At 45.4% G+C, this 16495-nt stretch overlaps 1 protein-coding gene across 10 annotated transcripts in view; it reads right to left on the bottom strand.

The window, feature by feature from the left end:
• Positions 1-16495, bottom strand: part of LOC111971371 (dedicator of cytokinesis protein 7) — a 117241-nt gene that overhangs the window by 11574 nt on the left and 89172 nt on the right. For 7 of the 10 annotated variants that reach the window (XM_070446240.1, XM_070446241.1, XM_023998114.2 and 4 more), the window contains 6 exons: positions 14509-14642; positions 6199-6368; positions 5745-5917; positions 5389-5571; positions 1837-1972; positions 1558-1654 (listed from right to left, as the gene is read on the bottom strand). In XM_070446240.1, coding sequence (XP_070302341.1) covers positions 1558-1654; positions 1837-1972; positions 5389-5571; positions 5745-5917; positions 6199-6368; positions 14509-14642 — 893 coding nt within the window. Of the gene's footprint in view, positions 1-1202; positions 1221-1557; positions 1655-1836; positions 1973-5388; positions 5572-5744; positions 5918-6198; positions 6369-14508; positions 14643-16495 lie in introns of all 10 variants that reach the window. The other 3 variants (XM_070446239.1, XM_023998113.2, XM_023998115.2) reach the window with 1 other exon arrangement.

The following is a 16495-nucleotide window of genomic DNA, read 5'->3' as shown; positions in this document are numbered from 1 at the left end:
CACCACAGAGTCCAGAGCACACGGTAGCTACACGCTGCATGGCATGGCTAGCACACGGAGAGGAGAGCAGGGGACCAGCGACCCAAACATACCGCCAACCCTTGGCGGGAGTTACATGCTGACCAAAACGGACGCGCGTCATTTGTTCACCCACACCAGAAGCAATCAGGACACGCAGGTTGAAATATCAAAACAATTAATTTGGGAACAGGTCAAAAAGCATTAAACATTTATGGCAATTTAGCTAGATAGCTTGCTGTTGCTAGCTCATTTGACCTGGGATATAAACATTGGGTTGTTATTTTACCTGAAATGCACAAGGTCCACTACTCTGACAATTAATCCACAGATAAAACGATAAACCAAATTAGGTTCTCATCATCTCTCCTCCTTCCTTCAGGCTTCTTTTTTTCCCCTTTGGACTTTACATGAAGGTTGGCAACCAACTTTACAATGCATTACTACAACTGACTGGAGTGCGGACCTCAGTTCATCTTTCAATCACCCACGTGGGTATACGCTCCTAAAAGCCAATGAGGAGATGGGAGAGGCTGGACTTGCATCACATTGACCGTCACACATAGAACCAATTTCTATTTTAGCGCCTGGCCACGCAGACGCTCGCGAGCAGTGTGGGTGCAATGATTGAATAACATGTATGTGTACATTTATTTCGCAATGCTCGCGCACGTGACGCGAGTGGTGTGGTCAGCATGTTAGGCAGCAGAGGTAAGACAGGAGGAAGGTTAGGGGCGCACTGGTTGCATGGAGAGCGGTAGAGGTAGAGAGGCCACACCAATAGAACATGTGATTTCTATGAAAGTGCTTATCCATTTTTTTTGTTGATTATGATTTATTGGACATTCAGTATTACAAACGGGTCTAATTTTCTACTGTGCAAATTGTCACACATGCTAAATCAACCAATTGAGAGCCTACCATTTGTGACAGAATCACATTGATTTCACCCATCTAAACCCAGAATAGGGAATAGACACACATCAGTGAGCACTGCACACTGGTTAAATGACCAGCAGTCCCACTGCAGGCGCCAGACAGACATAAACCACAAGCACCGTTACAGGAAAAGTTGGGGGTCAGAGGTCAGGGTTCGGAGGGAATGAGTCAGGTCACCAAAGCAAGCAGGAGGAACTCAGAGCACAGCAGCACACTGACTCCAGGGGGACCATTCAATACAATACCTGAGTGATCTGTGGCTCCTATACAGAGGCACAGTGAGACACGAGAGAACATTCGGAGGAGTGAGTTAACAGATGAAATGGGACAGAGGACAAGATGCATGTGCCTTACAGGCGTTTTAAACACTGACCATCTAAAAACAATGGGATAGGGTCTATCAGCGTGTATTCTTCTGTTGTAGCATCAGGAATCCAACCCATATCGCTCGGTGTGGGCTTGTTCGGTTCAAACTAGATTCTTGTTTCTTTGAAGAAGCCCACTATAGGGCCTGAGTGGATTGTGAGATGGCGATGTGTGCGTGCATCTCTCTCTCTCTCTCTGTGTGTGTGTGTGTGTGTGTAAAAAGCGTAAGCATACTTGTCCATCCTCTCGCTGTGCTGGCGCCAGTGTGTCATGTCTTTCCTCCAGCGCAGGTTTTCCTGGCTGCCGAAGGCACTGCCTGACGGACTCCTCTCTACGGGGGGACGACATAAGAGGAGGAGAGAAGATAGGCAGGAGAGAGTGAAAAAAGCAGACAAGGGGGTAGAGAGGGTGAGGAGATGTGGAGCGAAAGGGAAAGAGAAGTTGAAGGCGAGAGAGATGGAATGGTCATTTTCAGATCCCTTTTCCCAAGGTGTGTGTGTGTTCCGTGTGTACCTAGCTGTCCCCTGCTGCGGCGGACCATCTCCTGCCGTGCCCCGATGCTCCCCAGTATGGCCTCCTCCAGCTTGGCCTTCATGTCCTTGGACTTCTTGAAGGTCAGGCTGTTCATGCGCTCAAAGGCCTTCTTCCCCTGCACGGTGAAAAAAAACATGGGCCTTTTTCCATGATGAGGATGGAGAGAAGTTACACAGGGTTACTGCGCCACACCACCACAGCAAGAGAGGTAAAATGGAGTAGAGATGGATTATATAAGAGTAAGGTGAGCCGAAAAGAGTAGGAAAGCTCTCCGATTAAGATTACTTTGTTAGTCAACTGCACACAAGGTCCAACTGATACTTCCACTTGTAACCCAAACTCTCCGAAAAACAGTCGGAAGTCGGAAGTTTACATACACTTAGGTTGGAGTTATTAAAACTCGTTTATAAACCACTACACAAATTTCTTGTTAACAAACTATAGTTTTGACAAGTCGGTTAGGACATCTATTGTTTACAGACAGATTATTTCACTGTATCACAATTCCAGTGGGTCAGAAGTTTACATACACTAAGTTGACTGTGCCTTTAAACAGCTTGGAAAATTCCAGAAAGTTATGTCATGGCTAGAAGCTCATAGAAGCTTCTGACAGGCTAATTGACATAATTTGAGTCAATTGGAGGTGTACCTGTGGATGTATTTCACGTCCTACCTTAAAACTCAGTGCCTCTTTGCTTAACATCATGGGAAAATCAAAAGAAACCAGCCAAGACCTCAGAAAAAAAATCGTAGACCTCCACAAGTCTGGTTCATCCTTGGGGACAATTTCCAAACGCCTGAAGGTACCACGTTCATCTGTACAAACAATAGTACGCAAGTATAAACACCATGGGACCACGCAGCCGCCATACCGCTCAGGAAGGAGATGCAATCTGTCTCCTAGAGATTAACGTACTTTGGTGCGAAAAGTGCAAATCAATCCCAGAACAACAGCAAAGGACCTTGTGAAGATGCTGGAGGAAACAGGTACAAAAGTATCTATATCCTCAGTAAAACGAGTCCTATATTGACATAACCTGAAAGGCCGCTCAGCAAGGAAGAAGCGACTGCTCCAAAACCGCCATAAAAAAGACAGACTACAGTTTGCAACTGCACATGGGGACAAAGATTGTACTTTTTGGAGAAATGTCCTCTGATCTGATGAAACAAAAATCAAACTGTTTGGCCATAATGACCATCATTATGTTTGGAGGAAAAAGGGGGAGGCTTGCAAGCCGAAGAACACCATCCCAACCGTGAAGCACGAGGGTGGCAGCATCATGTGGTGGGAGTGCTTTGCTGCAGGAGGGACTGGTGCACTTCACAAAATAGATGGCATCATGAGGGAAAATTATGTGGATATATTGAAGCAACATCTCAAGACATCAGTCAGGAAGTTAAAGCTTGGTCGCAAATGGGTCTTCCAAATGGACAATGACCCCAAGCATACTTCCAAAGTTGTGGCAAAATGGCTTAAGGACAACAAAGTCAAGGTATTGGAGTGGCCTTCACAAAGCCCTGACCTCAATCCTATAGAAAATTTGTGGGCAGAACTGAAAAAGCGTGTGCGAGCAAGGAGGCCTACAAACCTGACTCAGTTACACCAGCTCTGTCAGGAGGAATGGGCCAACATTCACCCACGTTTGACCCAAGTTAAACAATTTAAAGGCAATGCTACCAAATACTAAGTGAGTGTATGTAAACTTCTGACCCACTGGGAATGTGATGAAAGAAATAAAAGCTGAATAACTCATTCTACTAGTATTCTGACATTTCACATTCTTAAAATAAAAGAGTGTTCCTAAATGATCTAAGACAGGGAATTTTTACTGGATTAATGTCAGGAATTGTGAAAAACTGAACTTAAATATATTTGGCTAAGGTGTATGTAAACTTCCAACTTCAACTGTACATATACCGATTTGAAAACCAACTTATAAGCGCCTGGGAAGTACAAATTCATAGCACCTTTTGAAATAAGTTTCTTTCCACCCAGTCTTATCCAGGCACGAAATAATGGACTGTCAAGTTAGGCAATACACTTGACGTGCTTCTACAGAATTGAGGCATTACTACTGTCATGACGTTGGCCCGTGGGAAGGTTATTACCCCCAAAATCCTTTCTCCCTTTCCTCTCTTGACTCTACTGAAGGACTCTTGAAAAGCCTTTGTTATACATAGAGAGTCGGGGAACATCAAAAGATGTGGGAGAAAGGAACCATATTTCGGTAATCCAACCAGTTGAAAATATGCGTTGGTACTTAATGAATATCATGTCAGTTCGGTTGTCATCTGAGACATTCTTATTAATGATAGGATGACATAAACTGTATCCTGGAAAGTCTACACATTATACTTATCAAATTCACATGGAATTGTTGTGCAATTTAATTGTTTAAATATGAAACTATTTGTGAAAAGTTTAAATGGAATTTTAGCTTCCAAATGAGAGAATTGGGTTTTCATAAGGGTAAATCTCTGCTCACTCAGTGCCCACCCGATGTGAAGAGACATTGGTTGTAAACTATGAAACATGCCCTCTCTCCTACCACTATATAAAGCCCTTGACGAAAATGTAACCTCCTGTTCCGAGGACGTGAGGACGACGGTCCCACGTTAAAAGGACTAACATGTCAACTACAGAACTAAGCCAACCTCAGCGTGAGCTTTGGTTGCGAATGGTATGAACTTTGAACTCTTATTCACTACAGAAGTGATACCTCCTAGCCGTTGAGTTAGCAGCGGCCGCTGTAAACGTTGGCTAGGAAAGGACGGACGACGGATCCAGTCTAACACACAACGACGATACTACAACGTATCCAGTTTACCACCAGAGACATTCTTCCAAGAACAGGGAGATCTCTGTTGGGCAACACGGCCAGCATCTACGACCAACCTACCGAAGCGCAGCTCAGAGTAAATATTTATTGCATTTTCATTTTCCAAATGGGCGGTAATTTAGAATGTATAAGATACTGTATTTACGATAGCATAGCTTCTCCCTTAGTTCCTCAGTCTTCCCACTTTCACTCAAACCCAACCCCCTTTCCTTTGTGTAACCAGCCGTCATGTCGGCTCCGTCCACCAGGGACGTTTTCTGTATGACATAATTAGCATTCTGTGTATATGTAATTCGGTGTGATTATTTAGGTATTTAGTAAATAAATAATTAAACCAAAGTTTGTATTGCTGATTGAATTTGTTAGCCAGGGTTCGTGAAGAGAATGTACAACTTTCAGATGAGACTGAAATAAGGTGACGATTAATAATGACTGCTATTGATGTAAAATATTACTAGGTCTTTAAGAGTTTATTCGGAAGATAACAGCTCTATAAACATTATTTCGTGGTGCCCCGACTTTCCAGTTAATTACAGTTACATGATTAGCTTAATCAGGTAATATTAATTACAGAGAAAGGATTTTATAGAATAGCATGTCATATCACTTAATCCGGCATAGCCAAAGACACGACACTACAATAGATCTACAACACGCACATGCTTTTTCTGTGCTCCAGCTGTGACGTTACCTTGTACTCAAAGCAGGAGACACAGAGGTAGAGCATGTCCAGCAGACGGTTGAGCTGGGAGACAGACAGGTCAGTGAACCACTTCTGTAGTACACACTCATCTGCATTCTTCAGAACCCACAGCAGACAGATCAACAGACTGCGACTGGACTCTGCTGAGAAGGTGGCGTGCGGACGACTGGCCTGGAGAGAGAGAGAGATGGGAAGAGACCAAGGGAAAAAAGGTGAGCAAAACAGAGAGTTATGAAAGTAGAGGTAGAAAGGGGGAGCTTAACAGAAGGAGAAAAAGAGACTCCAGAAGCAAAGACAGAGGGAATAAGTGAGGAAGGGATAGAGGGAACAGGAATTGTAGTTGCCTGTGGGTTGAGCAGGAAGCTGCTGGGACGGGACATCGGAGATGAGGTCCCCGCTATCGCCATGGCAACAGTCTGACTGATCATGCTGTTGCCGTCCTCTACAGACTCATCCCCCCCGGCACCATCTGCGGACCCCTGAGCTCCCCCAGGGCGGCCCCACTGGATATGGGACTCTACAGAAATGAGGGGGGAGAGAAGAGAAACCAATCAGGATCAACAAGCACAAAACAAAATGAGTCGGGAGTAGCACATCAGAGTTGCAGACATTGTTTAATGTGCTTTTCCTGAGCAGCACCAGAACCAGTGGGATGCCCAAAGATTTCTAAAGCCACCTGATAGTCATTTTATCTAATCACACAGCCATTCAAGTATGGATAAACTCCACATATCTACAGACTCAGAATCCTCCTGAAAGTTTGGGACACGGAAGGCTAAATGTAGAATTTAGACCCACCTGTGAAGTCGTGCAGCTGGGGCAGCGTTTCCATGACGATGCCGATGAGTGGCAGGTAGAGCATGGCGACACGGGCCTTGACCTCAGGGTCAGCGTAGCGGGGGTCGGAGTCATGGCTGGACAGCAGGTTATGGACCACACTGATCACCTTCTTATGTAAGCCAAACATCCTTTAGGTTAGGGAGGGAGAAAGGCAGAGGTTGTTTTTTTGGTGTATTTGGACAGGAACAAGTCCAAACACATTGACCAAACAATTTCCTGATGCATTGCATTATAGCGTTTCTAGCTGATGCTAATTTTAAACAATTGTTTTGTCATTCTTGACCCAAAAACTTTTTGGGGTATCAAATGTTACTGGTCACACATGGTTAGCAGATGTTAATGCGAGTGTAGCGAAATGCTTGGCTTCTAGTTCCGACAATGCAGTAATATCTAACTGTTATTGCATTAGCATCGAATAGCCCCAAAGTTTGAAGTTCCTCGGTGTATACATCACGGACAAACTGAAATGGGCCACCCACACATACAGCGTGGTGTACTACTGTACTACTGTCCCGTCGATGTGGATGAGGGGGTGCTCCCTCCGCTGTTTCTTGAAGTCCACGATCATCTCCTTTGTTTTGTTGACGTTGAGTGAGAGGTTATTTTCCTGGCACCACACTCCGAGAGCCCTCACCTCCTCCTTCCTAACTGAATGAGTATATTGGTTCCTGACTTCCCCGAAGAGTTGCATATCGTTGGTGCTATTCGATGCTAATGCAGAACGCAACAGTATGTTTTTATGCTGGTCAAGGGCAGTCAAGTCTGGGGTGAAACAGGGGCTATATTTGTTCTTAGTTCTACATTTTTTGAATGGGGCATTCTTGTTTAAGATGGAGAGGAAAGCACTTTTTAAGAGCAACCAGGCATCCTCTACTTACAGGATGAGGTTAATATCCTTCCAGGATAACCGGGCCAGGTCGGTTAGAAAGTCCTGCTCGCTGAAGTGTTTTAGGGAGCGTTTGACAGTGATGAGGGGTGGTCGCAGGCAATGAGGCAGTGATTGCTGAGATCCTGATTGAAGACAGCAGAGGTGTATTTAGAGGGCAAGTTGGTCAGAATGATATCTAAGAAGGGGGCCATGGTTACAGATTTAGGGTTGTGCACGGTAGGTTCCTTGATAATTTGTGTGAGATTGAGGGCATCTAGCTTAGATTGTAGGACGGCCGAGGTGTTAAGCATGTCCGAATTCATCCAATGGCATCGAGGAGTATACCACCTCAGTCATCGGCTTCATCAATAAGTGCATCGACGACGTCGTCCCCACAGTGACTGTACGTACATATCCCAACCAAAAGCCATGGATTACAGGCAACATCCGCATAGAGCTAAAGGCTAGAGCTGCCGTTTTCAAGGAGCCGGACATTAATCTGGACGCTTATAAGAAATCCTGCTATGCCCTCATAAGAACTACCAAACAAGCAAAGCGGATTAAGATCGAATCCTACTAGACCGGCTCTGACGCTCGTCGGATGTGGCAGGGCTTGAAAACTATTACAGACTACAAAAGGGAAACCCAGACGCAAGCTGCCCAGTGACACGAGCCTACCAGATGAGCTAAATGCCTTTTATGCTCGCTTCGAGACAAGCAACACTGAAGCATGCACGAGAGCACCAGCTGTTCTGGAAGAGTATGTGATAACGCTCTCGGTAGCCAATGTGAATGAGACCTTTAAACAGGTCAAAATTCACAAAGCCGCGGGGCCAGATGAAATACCAGGACGTGTACTCAAAGCATGCGCAGACCAACTGGCAAGTGTCTTCACTGACATTTTCAACCTCTCCCTGACCGAGTCTGTAATACCTACATGTTTCAAGCAGACCCCCATAGTCCCTGTGCCGAAGGAAGCGAAGGTAACCTGCCTAAATGATAACCACCCCGTGGCACTCACGTCGGTAGCCATGAAGTGCTTTGAAAGACTGGTCATGGCTCACATCAACAGCATCATCCTGGATACCTTAGACCCACTCCAATATGCATACCGCCCCAACAGATCCACAGATGACGCAATCTCAATCGCACTCCACACTGCCCTTTCCCACATGGACAAAAGGAACACTTATGTGAGAATGCTGCTCATTGACTACAGCTCAGTGTTTAACACCATAGTGCCCACGAAGCTCATCACAAGCTAAGGACCATGGGACTAAACACCTCCCTCTGCAACTGGATCTCGGACTTCCTAAACAGGCCTCCCCAGGTGGTAAGGGTAGGCAACAACACGTCTGCCACGCTGATCCTCAACACTGGGGACCCTCAGGGGTGTGTACTTAGTCCCCTCCTGTACTCCACTGTTGGGACGACGTCGTCGATGCACTTTTAGGATGAATATTCCGTGTTCACCCACGATTGCGTGACCAAACACGACTCCAACACCATCATTACGTTCACTGACGACAATGAGACAGCCAATAGAGAGGTGGTCAGAGAACTGGCAGTGTGGTGCCAGGACAACAACCTCTCACTCAATGTGAGCAAGACAAAGGAGCTGATCGTGGACTACAGTTAAAGGTGGGCCGAACAAGCCCCCATCAACATCGACGGGGCTGTAAATGGACCGGGTCAAGAGTTTCAAGTTCCTTGGTGTCCACATCACCGACAAACTACCATGGTCCATACATACCAAGACAGTTGTGAAGAGGGCACAACAAAACCTTTTCCCCCTCAGGAGACTGAAAAGATTTGGCATGGGTCTCCAGGTGCTAAAAAAGTTATACAGCTGCACCATCGAGAGCAGGCGCTACATAGGGTACTGCGTACGGCCCAGTACATCAGTGGAGCCAAGCTTCCTGCCATCCAGGACCTCTATAATAGGCAGTGTCAGAGGAAAACCCATAAAATTGTCAGAGACTCCAGTCACCCAAGTCGAATGATATCCGAGCACGGGTAACATTCCAGAGAGACATCAGGGATTGTAACGTTCTTTGCTTCACGGAAACATGGCTCACTCGAGAGACGCTACGGAGTCGGTGCAGCCAGCTGGTTTCTTCAYGCATCGCGCCGACAGAAACAAACATCATTCTGGTAAGAAGAGGGGCGGCGGTGTATGCCTTATGATCAACGAGACGTGGTGTGATCATAACAACATACAGGAACTCAAGTCATTCTGTTCACCAGATTTAGAATTCCTCACAATCAAATGTCGACCGCATTATCTACCAAGGGAATTCTCTTCGATTATAATCACAGCCGTATTTATTCCCCCCCAAGCAGACACATCGATGGCCCTGAACGAACTTTATCTGACTCTTTGTAAACTGGAAACCACACACCCTGAGGCTGCATTCATCGGAGCTGGGGATTTTAACAAGGCTAATCTGAAAACAAAACTCCCTAAATTCTATCAGCATATCAATTGTGCTACCAGGGCTGGTAAAACCTTGGATCATTGTTATACTAACTTCCGCGACGCATATAAGGCCCTCCCCCGCCCTCCTTTCGGAAAAGCTGACCACGACTCCATTTTGTTGCTTCCAGCCTACAAACAGAAACTAAAACGGCAAGCTCCCGAGCTCAGGTCTGTTCAACGCTGGTCCGACCAATCTGATTCCACGCTTCAAGACTGCTTCGATCACGTGGATTGGGATATGTTCCGCATTGCGTCCAACAACAACATTGACGAATATGCTGATTCGGTGAGCGAGTTCATTAGRAAGTGCATTGACGATGTCGTACCCACAGCAACGATTAAAACATTCCCAAACCAGAAACCGTGGATTGATGGCAGCATTCGCCTGAAACTGAAAGCGCGAACCACCAGGGCAAGGTGACCGGAAACATGACCGAATACAAACAGTGTAGCTATTCCCTCCGCAAGGCAATCAAACAAACTAAGTCCCAGTATAGAGATAAAGTAGAGTCGCAATTCAACAGCTCAGACACAAGAGGTATGTGGCAGGGTCTACAGTCAATCACGGATTACAAAAAGAAAACCAGCCCCGTCGCGGACCAGGATGTCTTGCTCCCAGACAGACTAAATAACTTTTTTGCTCGCTTTGAGGAAAATACAGTGCCACTGACACGGCCCGCTACCAAAACCTGCGGGCTCTCCTTCACTGCAGCCGAGGTGAGTAAAACATTTAAACGTGTTAACCCTCGCAAGGCTGCAGGCCCAGACGGCATTCCCAGCCGCGTCCTCAGAGCATGCGCAGACCAGCTGGCTGGTGTGTTTAAGGACATATTCAATCAATCCTTATGCCAGTCTGCTGTTCCCACATGCTTCAAGAGGGCCACCAGTGTTCCTGTTCCCAAGAAAGCTAAGGTAACTGAGCTAAACGACTACCGCCCCGTAGCACTCACTTCCGTCATCATGAAGTGCTTTGAGAGACTAGTCAAGGACCATATCACCTCCACCCTACCTGACACCCTAGACCAGGGGTGTCAAAGTCAAATGGACGGAGGGCCAAATAAAAAATTTAGCTACAAGCCGAGGGCCGGACTGTTCGAATGTTCATTGAAAAATTTTTAATGACGCATATAGTCTAGTGAACCTAATTGAACCTACTGAAAACCTAACAAATATATTCCTTTTTCACAAGCTGCTCTTTAGATTGATGGACAACTGGTCTACTCTCTCGGCAATGGTGTTTCTGCTCAGACTCACATTTAAAAAGATTTGCCTTTTTTCTGGGCAAACTTCGTCACAAACTTTAATCATGCAGTTTTTGATGAATCCCCTCCGTAAATGGCCGGGCTGATTTAGCGATCTCTTCTGCCAAAATAAAATGGCCTTGACAGCAGCCTGGCTTGTGATTTGGCTTTTTTGAACAGAGCTGTCGAGATTTGAGGCCTCGTTTTAATTCCTCTGCCTTTTGTAGCCTTTGTTCCATGTCCATATTCTTGTTTTTGTCCGCGTGTTTCGTTTCATATGTCGTCTCAGATTACTCTTTCAGTACCGCCACACTTTCTCCACACAGAAGACACACAGGTTTTCCAGCTACCTCCGTGAACATATACTCCGATCCCCCCTTGTTTGAAACCCCGGTTCTCAGTGTCCACCTTCCGTTTTGCCATTTTTGATGGTATCTGAAAGTTAATTTTACTGTGATGCTGACGACTGCTGTGCCAATAAATATTGAAATGAAGCAGCCTACTGCTCGGTGCGTCACCGTTGCATTGTGGGAAATGTAGTATTGGTGCGTGTAAAAGATCTGCGGGCTGCCGGCTTGCTGCGGTCTGCGGGCCGGTTCTAATAATAAATCAAGATCATCCCAGGGGCCGTAAAAACCTTCCAGGGCCTTGACTCTGACATATGTGCCCTAGACCCACTCCAATTTGCTTACCGACACAATAGGTCCACAGACGACGCAATCGCAACAACCTGCACACTGCCCTAACCCATCTGGACAAGAGGAATACCTATGTGAGAATGCTGTTCATCGACTACAGCTCAGCATTTAACACCATAGTACCCTCCAAACTCGTCATCAAGCTCGAGACCCTGGGTCTCGACCCGCCCTGTGCAACTGGGTCCTGGACTTCCTGACGGGCCGCCCCAGGTGTTGAGGGTAGGTAACAACATCTCCACCCGCTGATCCTCAACACTGGGGCCACAAGGGTGCGTTCTGAGCCCTCTCCTGTACTCCCTGTTCACCACGACTGCGTGGCCATGCACGCCTCCAACTCAATCATCAAGTTTGCGGACGACACTACAGTGGTAGGCTTGATTACCAACAACGACGAGACGGCCTACAGGGAGAGGTGAGGGCCTCGGAGTGTGGTGTCAGGAAAATAACCTCACACTCAACAAAACAAAGGAGATGATTGTGGACTTCAGGAAACAGCAGAGGGAGCACCCCCTATCCACATCGACGGGACAGTAGTGGAGGGTGGAAAGTTTTAAGTTCCTCGGTGTACACATCACGGACAAACTGAATTGGTCCACCCACACATACAGCGTTGTGAAGAAGGCGCAGCAGCGCCTCTTCAACCTCAGGAGGCTGAAGAAATTCGGCTTGTCACCAAAGCACTCACAAAACTTCTACAGATGCACAATCGAGAGCATCCTGTCAGGCTGTATCACCGCCTGGTACGGCAACTGCTCCGGCCAAACCGTAAGGCTCTCCAGAGGGTAGTGAGGTCTGCACAACGCATCACCGGGGGCAAACTACCTGCCCTCCAGGACACCTACACCACCCGATGTCACAGGAAGGCCATAAAGATCATCAAGGACAACACACCCGAGCACTGCCTGTTCACCCCGCTATCTCAGAAGGCGAGGTCAGTACAGGTGCATCAAAGCAGGGACGCGAGAACTGAAAAACAGCTTCTATCTCAAGGCCATCAGACTGTTAAAACAGCCACCACTAACATTTGTGGCCGCTGCCAACATACTGACTCAACTCCAGCCACTTTAATAATGGGAATTGATGGAAATGATGGAAAAATGTATCACTAGCCACTTTAAACAATGCCACTTAATTATAATGTTTCCATACCCTACATTACTCATCTCATATGTAATGTATATACTGTACTCTATATCATCTACTGCATCTTGCCATCTTTATGTAATACATGTATCACTAGCCACTTTAAACTATGCCACTTTATGTTTACATACCTACAGTACTCATCTCATATGTATATACCGTACTCTATACCATCTACTGCATCTTGCCATGCCGTTCTGTACCACCACTCATTCATATATCTTTATGTACATATTCTTTATCCCTTTACACTTGTGTGTGTGTATAAGGTAGTAGTTGTGGAATTGTTAGGTTAGATTACTTGTTGGTTATTACTGCATTGTCGGAACTAGAAGCACAAGCATTTCGCTACACTCGCATTAACATCTGCTAACCATGTGTATGTGACAAATAAAATTTGATTTGATTTGACTGTTTTCTCTGCTACCGCACGGCAAGTGGTCCCTTAACAGCTTCTACCCCCAAGCCATAAGACTGCTGAACAATTAATGAAATGGCCACCGGACTATTTACATTGACACCACCCTCCCCCCACATTTGTTTTGTACACTGCTCCTACTCGCTGTTTATTATCTATGCAGTCATTCCACCCCTAATTACATTTACAATTTACCTCAACTAACCTGTACCCCTGCACACTGACTTGGTATATATGTATATAGCCTCGTTAATGTGTTACTTTTAATAATTTTTTACTTTAGTTTATTTGGTGAATATTTTCTTAATTCTTCTTGAACTGCTTGTAAGTAAGCATTTCATGGTAAGGTCTACACTTGTTGTATTCAGCGCATGTGACAAATAAAGTTTGATTTGATTTGTTTGAGGGGGGGTGACATGGTGGTTTCGGTGAGAAGGGGTTTCTGTAAGAAGTACACACAGTGATACACCAGGTGGTGGTTTACCCCAAGTTACCCTAACAGGTAGGCCTACATTACATTCAATGTGTTCATGCAAGTTTTTTGGAACATAAAAATCATCAATACGATGCTAACTTGTTAAAAGATCACATTTGGGATCTAGCTAATGATTAGCCCAATAGGGTAAATGCAAATAGGCTACCCCATGCTTCAGCCTATTTATTTATAGCCACTATGCTACATCAGTTGGGCTACAAGTGATAACGCTTACTGCTAATAGCATACCTGATAATATGGACCATGCATAGGCTATATGGAAAAAGTCCAATACCATCATTAGCTGGGCTTTTAAACAGACACTATATGGGGCAGATGTTCACATTGTAATTTTTGTAGGTTTGTGTCAAGAACTGCAACGCTGCTGGGTTTTTCACGCTCAACAGTTTCCCGTGTGTATCAAGAATGGTCCACCACCCAAAGGACATCCAGCCAACTTGACAACTTTGGGAAGCATTGGAGTCAACATGGGCCAGCCTCCCTGTGGAACGCTTTCGACAACCTGTAGAGTCCATGCCCTGAAGAAATTTAAGCTGTTCTGAGGGCAAAGGGGGCGGTGCAGCTCAATATTAGGAAAACGTTCTTAATATTTTCAACACTCATTGTATACGTCAGATGAACGATAACCCCGCTTATTAAAAGTCACTCACTCACACATTGTACTGCCTCTTAGCCTTGAGAGGGTCGAGAATGACAAAGACACACAGTATAGGTCAAAGGAGAGACACTTTCTCAAATAGCATCACACACAGTACCCCTCTAGACCTTCAGACAGTACAGAATGACCGAGAGAAACATGAGGTCCATGTGGCCACAGTAAGGAGGAGTCTGCCTCGAGAATGACAGAGCGACAAAGGAGGCAAATTACATAACCTCTCGGTCTCCCTATCACACACAAACAGTAACACAGTTTACGATTACTGACGCTTCGCCCTCTGGGTCCAGGATGACAGCCAGTTCAGTCAGCACCAGACCAGCCAGGTAGTGCTGCTCTCTGAAAGGGACAGACAACTCAAACATGTTGGCTATCTTCTGGTCCTGGGCAGAGAAGCCAGAACTCTGTGGAGATGGAGAGAGGTATGGAGAGTGAGAAACAGAAGCAGGGGATGATTTAGAGACATTGTCCACACACCACTTACTACTCCAGGACGTGTGTGCGTGCGTATATCTGGTGTGTATATACAGTTGAAAGTCGGAAGTTTACATACACATAGGTTGGAGTCATTAAAAATAGTTTTTCAACCACTCCACAGATTTCTTGTTAACAAACTAGTTTTGGCAAGTCGGTTAGGAGATCTACTTTGTGCATGGCACCAGTCATTTTTCCAACAATTGTTTACAGACAGATTATTTCACTTAAAACTCACTGTATCACAATTCTAGTGGGTCAGAAGTTTACATACACTGAGTTGACTGTGCCTTTAAACAGCTTGGAAAATTCCAGAAAATTATGTCATGGCTTTAGAAGCTTCTGATAGGCTAATTGACATAATTTGAGTCAATTGGAGGTGTACCTGTGGATGTATTTCAAAGCATACCTTCAAACTCATGTGCCTCTTTGCGTGACATCATGAGAAATTCTAAAGAAATCAGCCAAGATCTTAGATTCTTTTTTTAAGACTTCCACAAGTCTGGTTCATCCTTGGGAGCAATTTCCAAACGCCTGAAGGAACCACCTTCATCTGTACAAACAATAGTACACAAGTATAAACACCATGGGACCACGCAGCCGTCATACCGCTCAGGAAGGAGATGCAATCTGTCTCCTAGAGATTAACGTTATTTGGTGCGAAAAGTGCAAATCAATCCCAGAACAACAGCAAAGGACCCTGTGAAGATGCTGGAGGATACAGGTAAAAAAGTATCGATATCCACAAGTCCTATATCGACATAACCTGAAAGGCCGCTCAGCAAGGAAGAAGACACCGCTCCAAAACCACCATAAAAAAGCCAGACTACGGTTGGCAACTGCACATGGGGACAAAGATCGTACTTTTGGAGAAAAGTCTTCTGGTCTGGTGAAACAAAAATCAAATCATGTTTGGCCATAATGACCATCGTTATGTTTGGGGGAAAAAGCGGGATGCTTGCAACCCGAAGAACACCATCCCAACCGTGAAGCACGGGGGTGGCAGCATCATGTTGTGGGGGTGCTTTGTTGCAGGAGGGACTGGTGCACTTCACAAAATAGATGGCATCATGAGGGAAATTATGTGGATATATTGAAGCAACATCTCAAGACATCAGTCAAGAAGTTAAAGCTTGGTCGCAAATGGGTCTTCCAAATGGACAATGACCCCAAGCATACTTCCAAAGTTGTGGCAAAAATGCTTAAGGACCACAAAGTCAAGGTATTGGAGTGGCCATCACAAAGCCCCGACCTCAATCCTATAGAACATGTGTGGGCAAAACTGAAAAAGCCTGTGCGAGCAAGGAGGCCTACAAACCTGACTCAGTTAAACAGCTCTGTCAGAAGGAATGGGCCAAACTTCACCCAACTTATTGTGGAAGCTTGTGGAAGGCTACCCGAAACCTTTGACCCAAGTTAAACAATTTAAAGCAATGCTACCAAATACTAATTGAGCGTATGTAAACTTCTGACCAGTGGGAATGTGATGAAAGAAATAACAGCTGAATAAATCATTCTTGTAACGGCTCCTCCTCCTCTTCTACCGAAAAGGAGGAGTATTGATCGAACCAAGGCGCAGTGGAGTTTGAACACATATTTATTAAACGAAAACACGAACTTAACTAAACTAACAAAACAACAAACGGTGTAGACAGACCTATACGACTACTCACATAAAACAAGAAGAACGCACGAAATAGGACATTAGACTACACAAACCGAACAAACCGTACACAGTCCCGTATGGTGCAAACAATTACACAGACACGGAAGACAATCACCC

This window comes from Salvelinus sp. IW2-2015, linkage group LG13 (genome assembly GCF_002910315.2).
Source record: "Salvelinus sp. IW2-2015 linkage group LG13, ASM291031v2, whole genome shotgun sequence".
Classification (NCBI taxonomy): Eukaryota; Metazoa; Chordata; class Actinopteri; order Salmoniformes; family Salmonidae; genus Salvelinus; species Salvelinus sp. IW2-2015.
The sequence above is the reverse complement of the archived record's forward strand: the minus strand, read 5'-3'. Positions and strand labels throughout refer to the sequence as shown.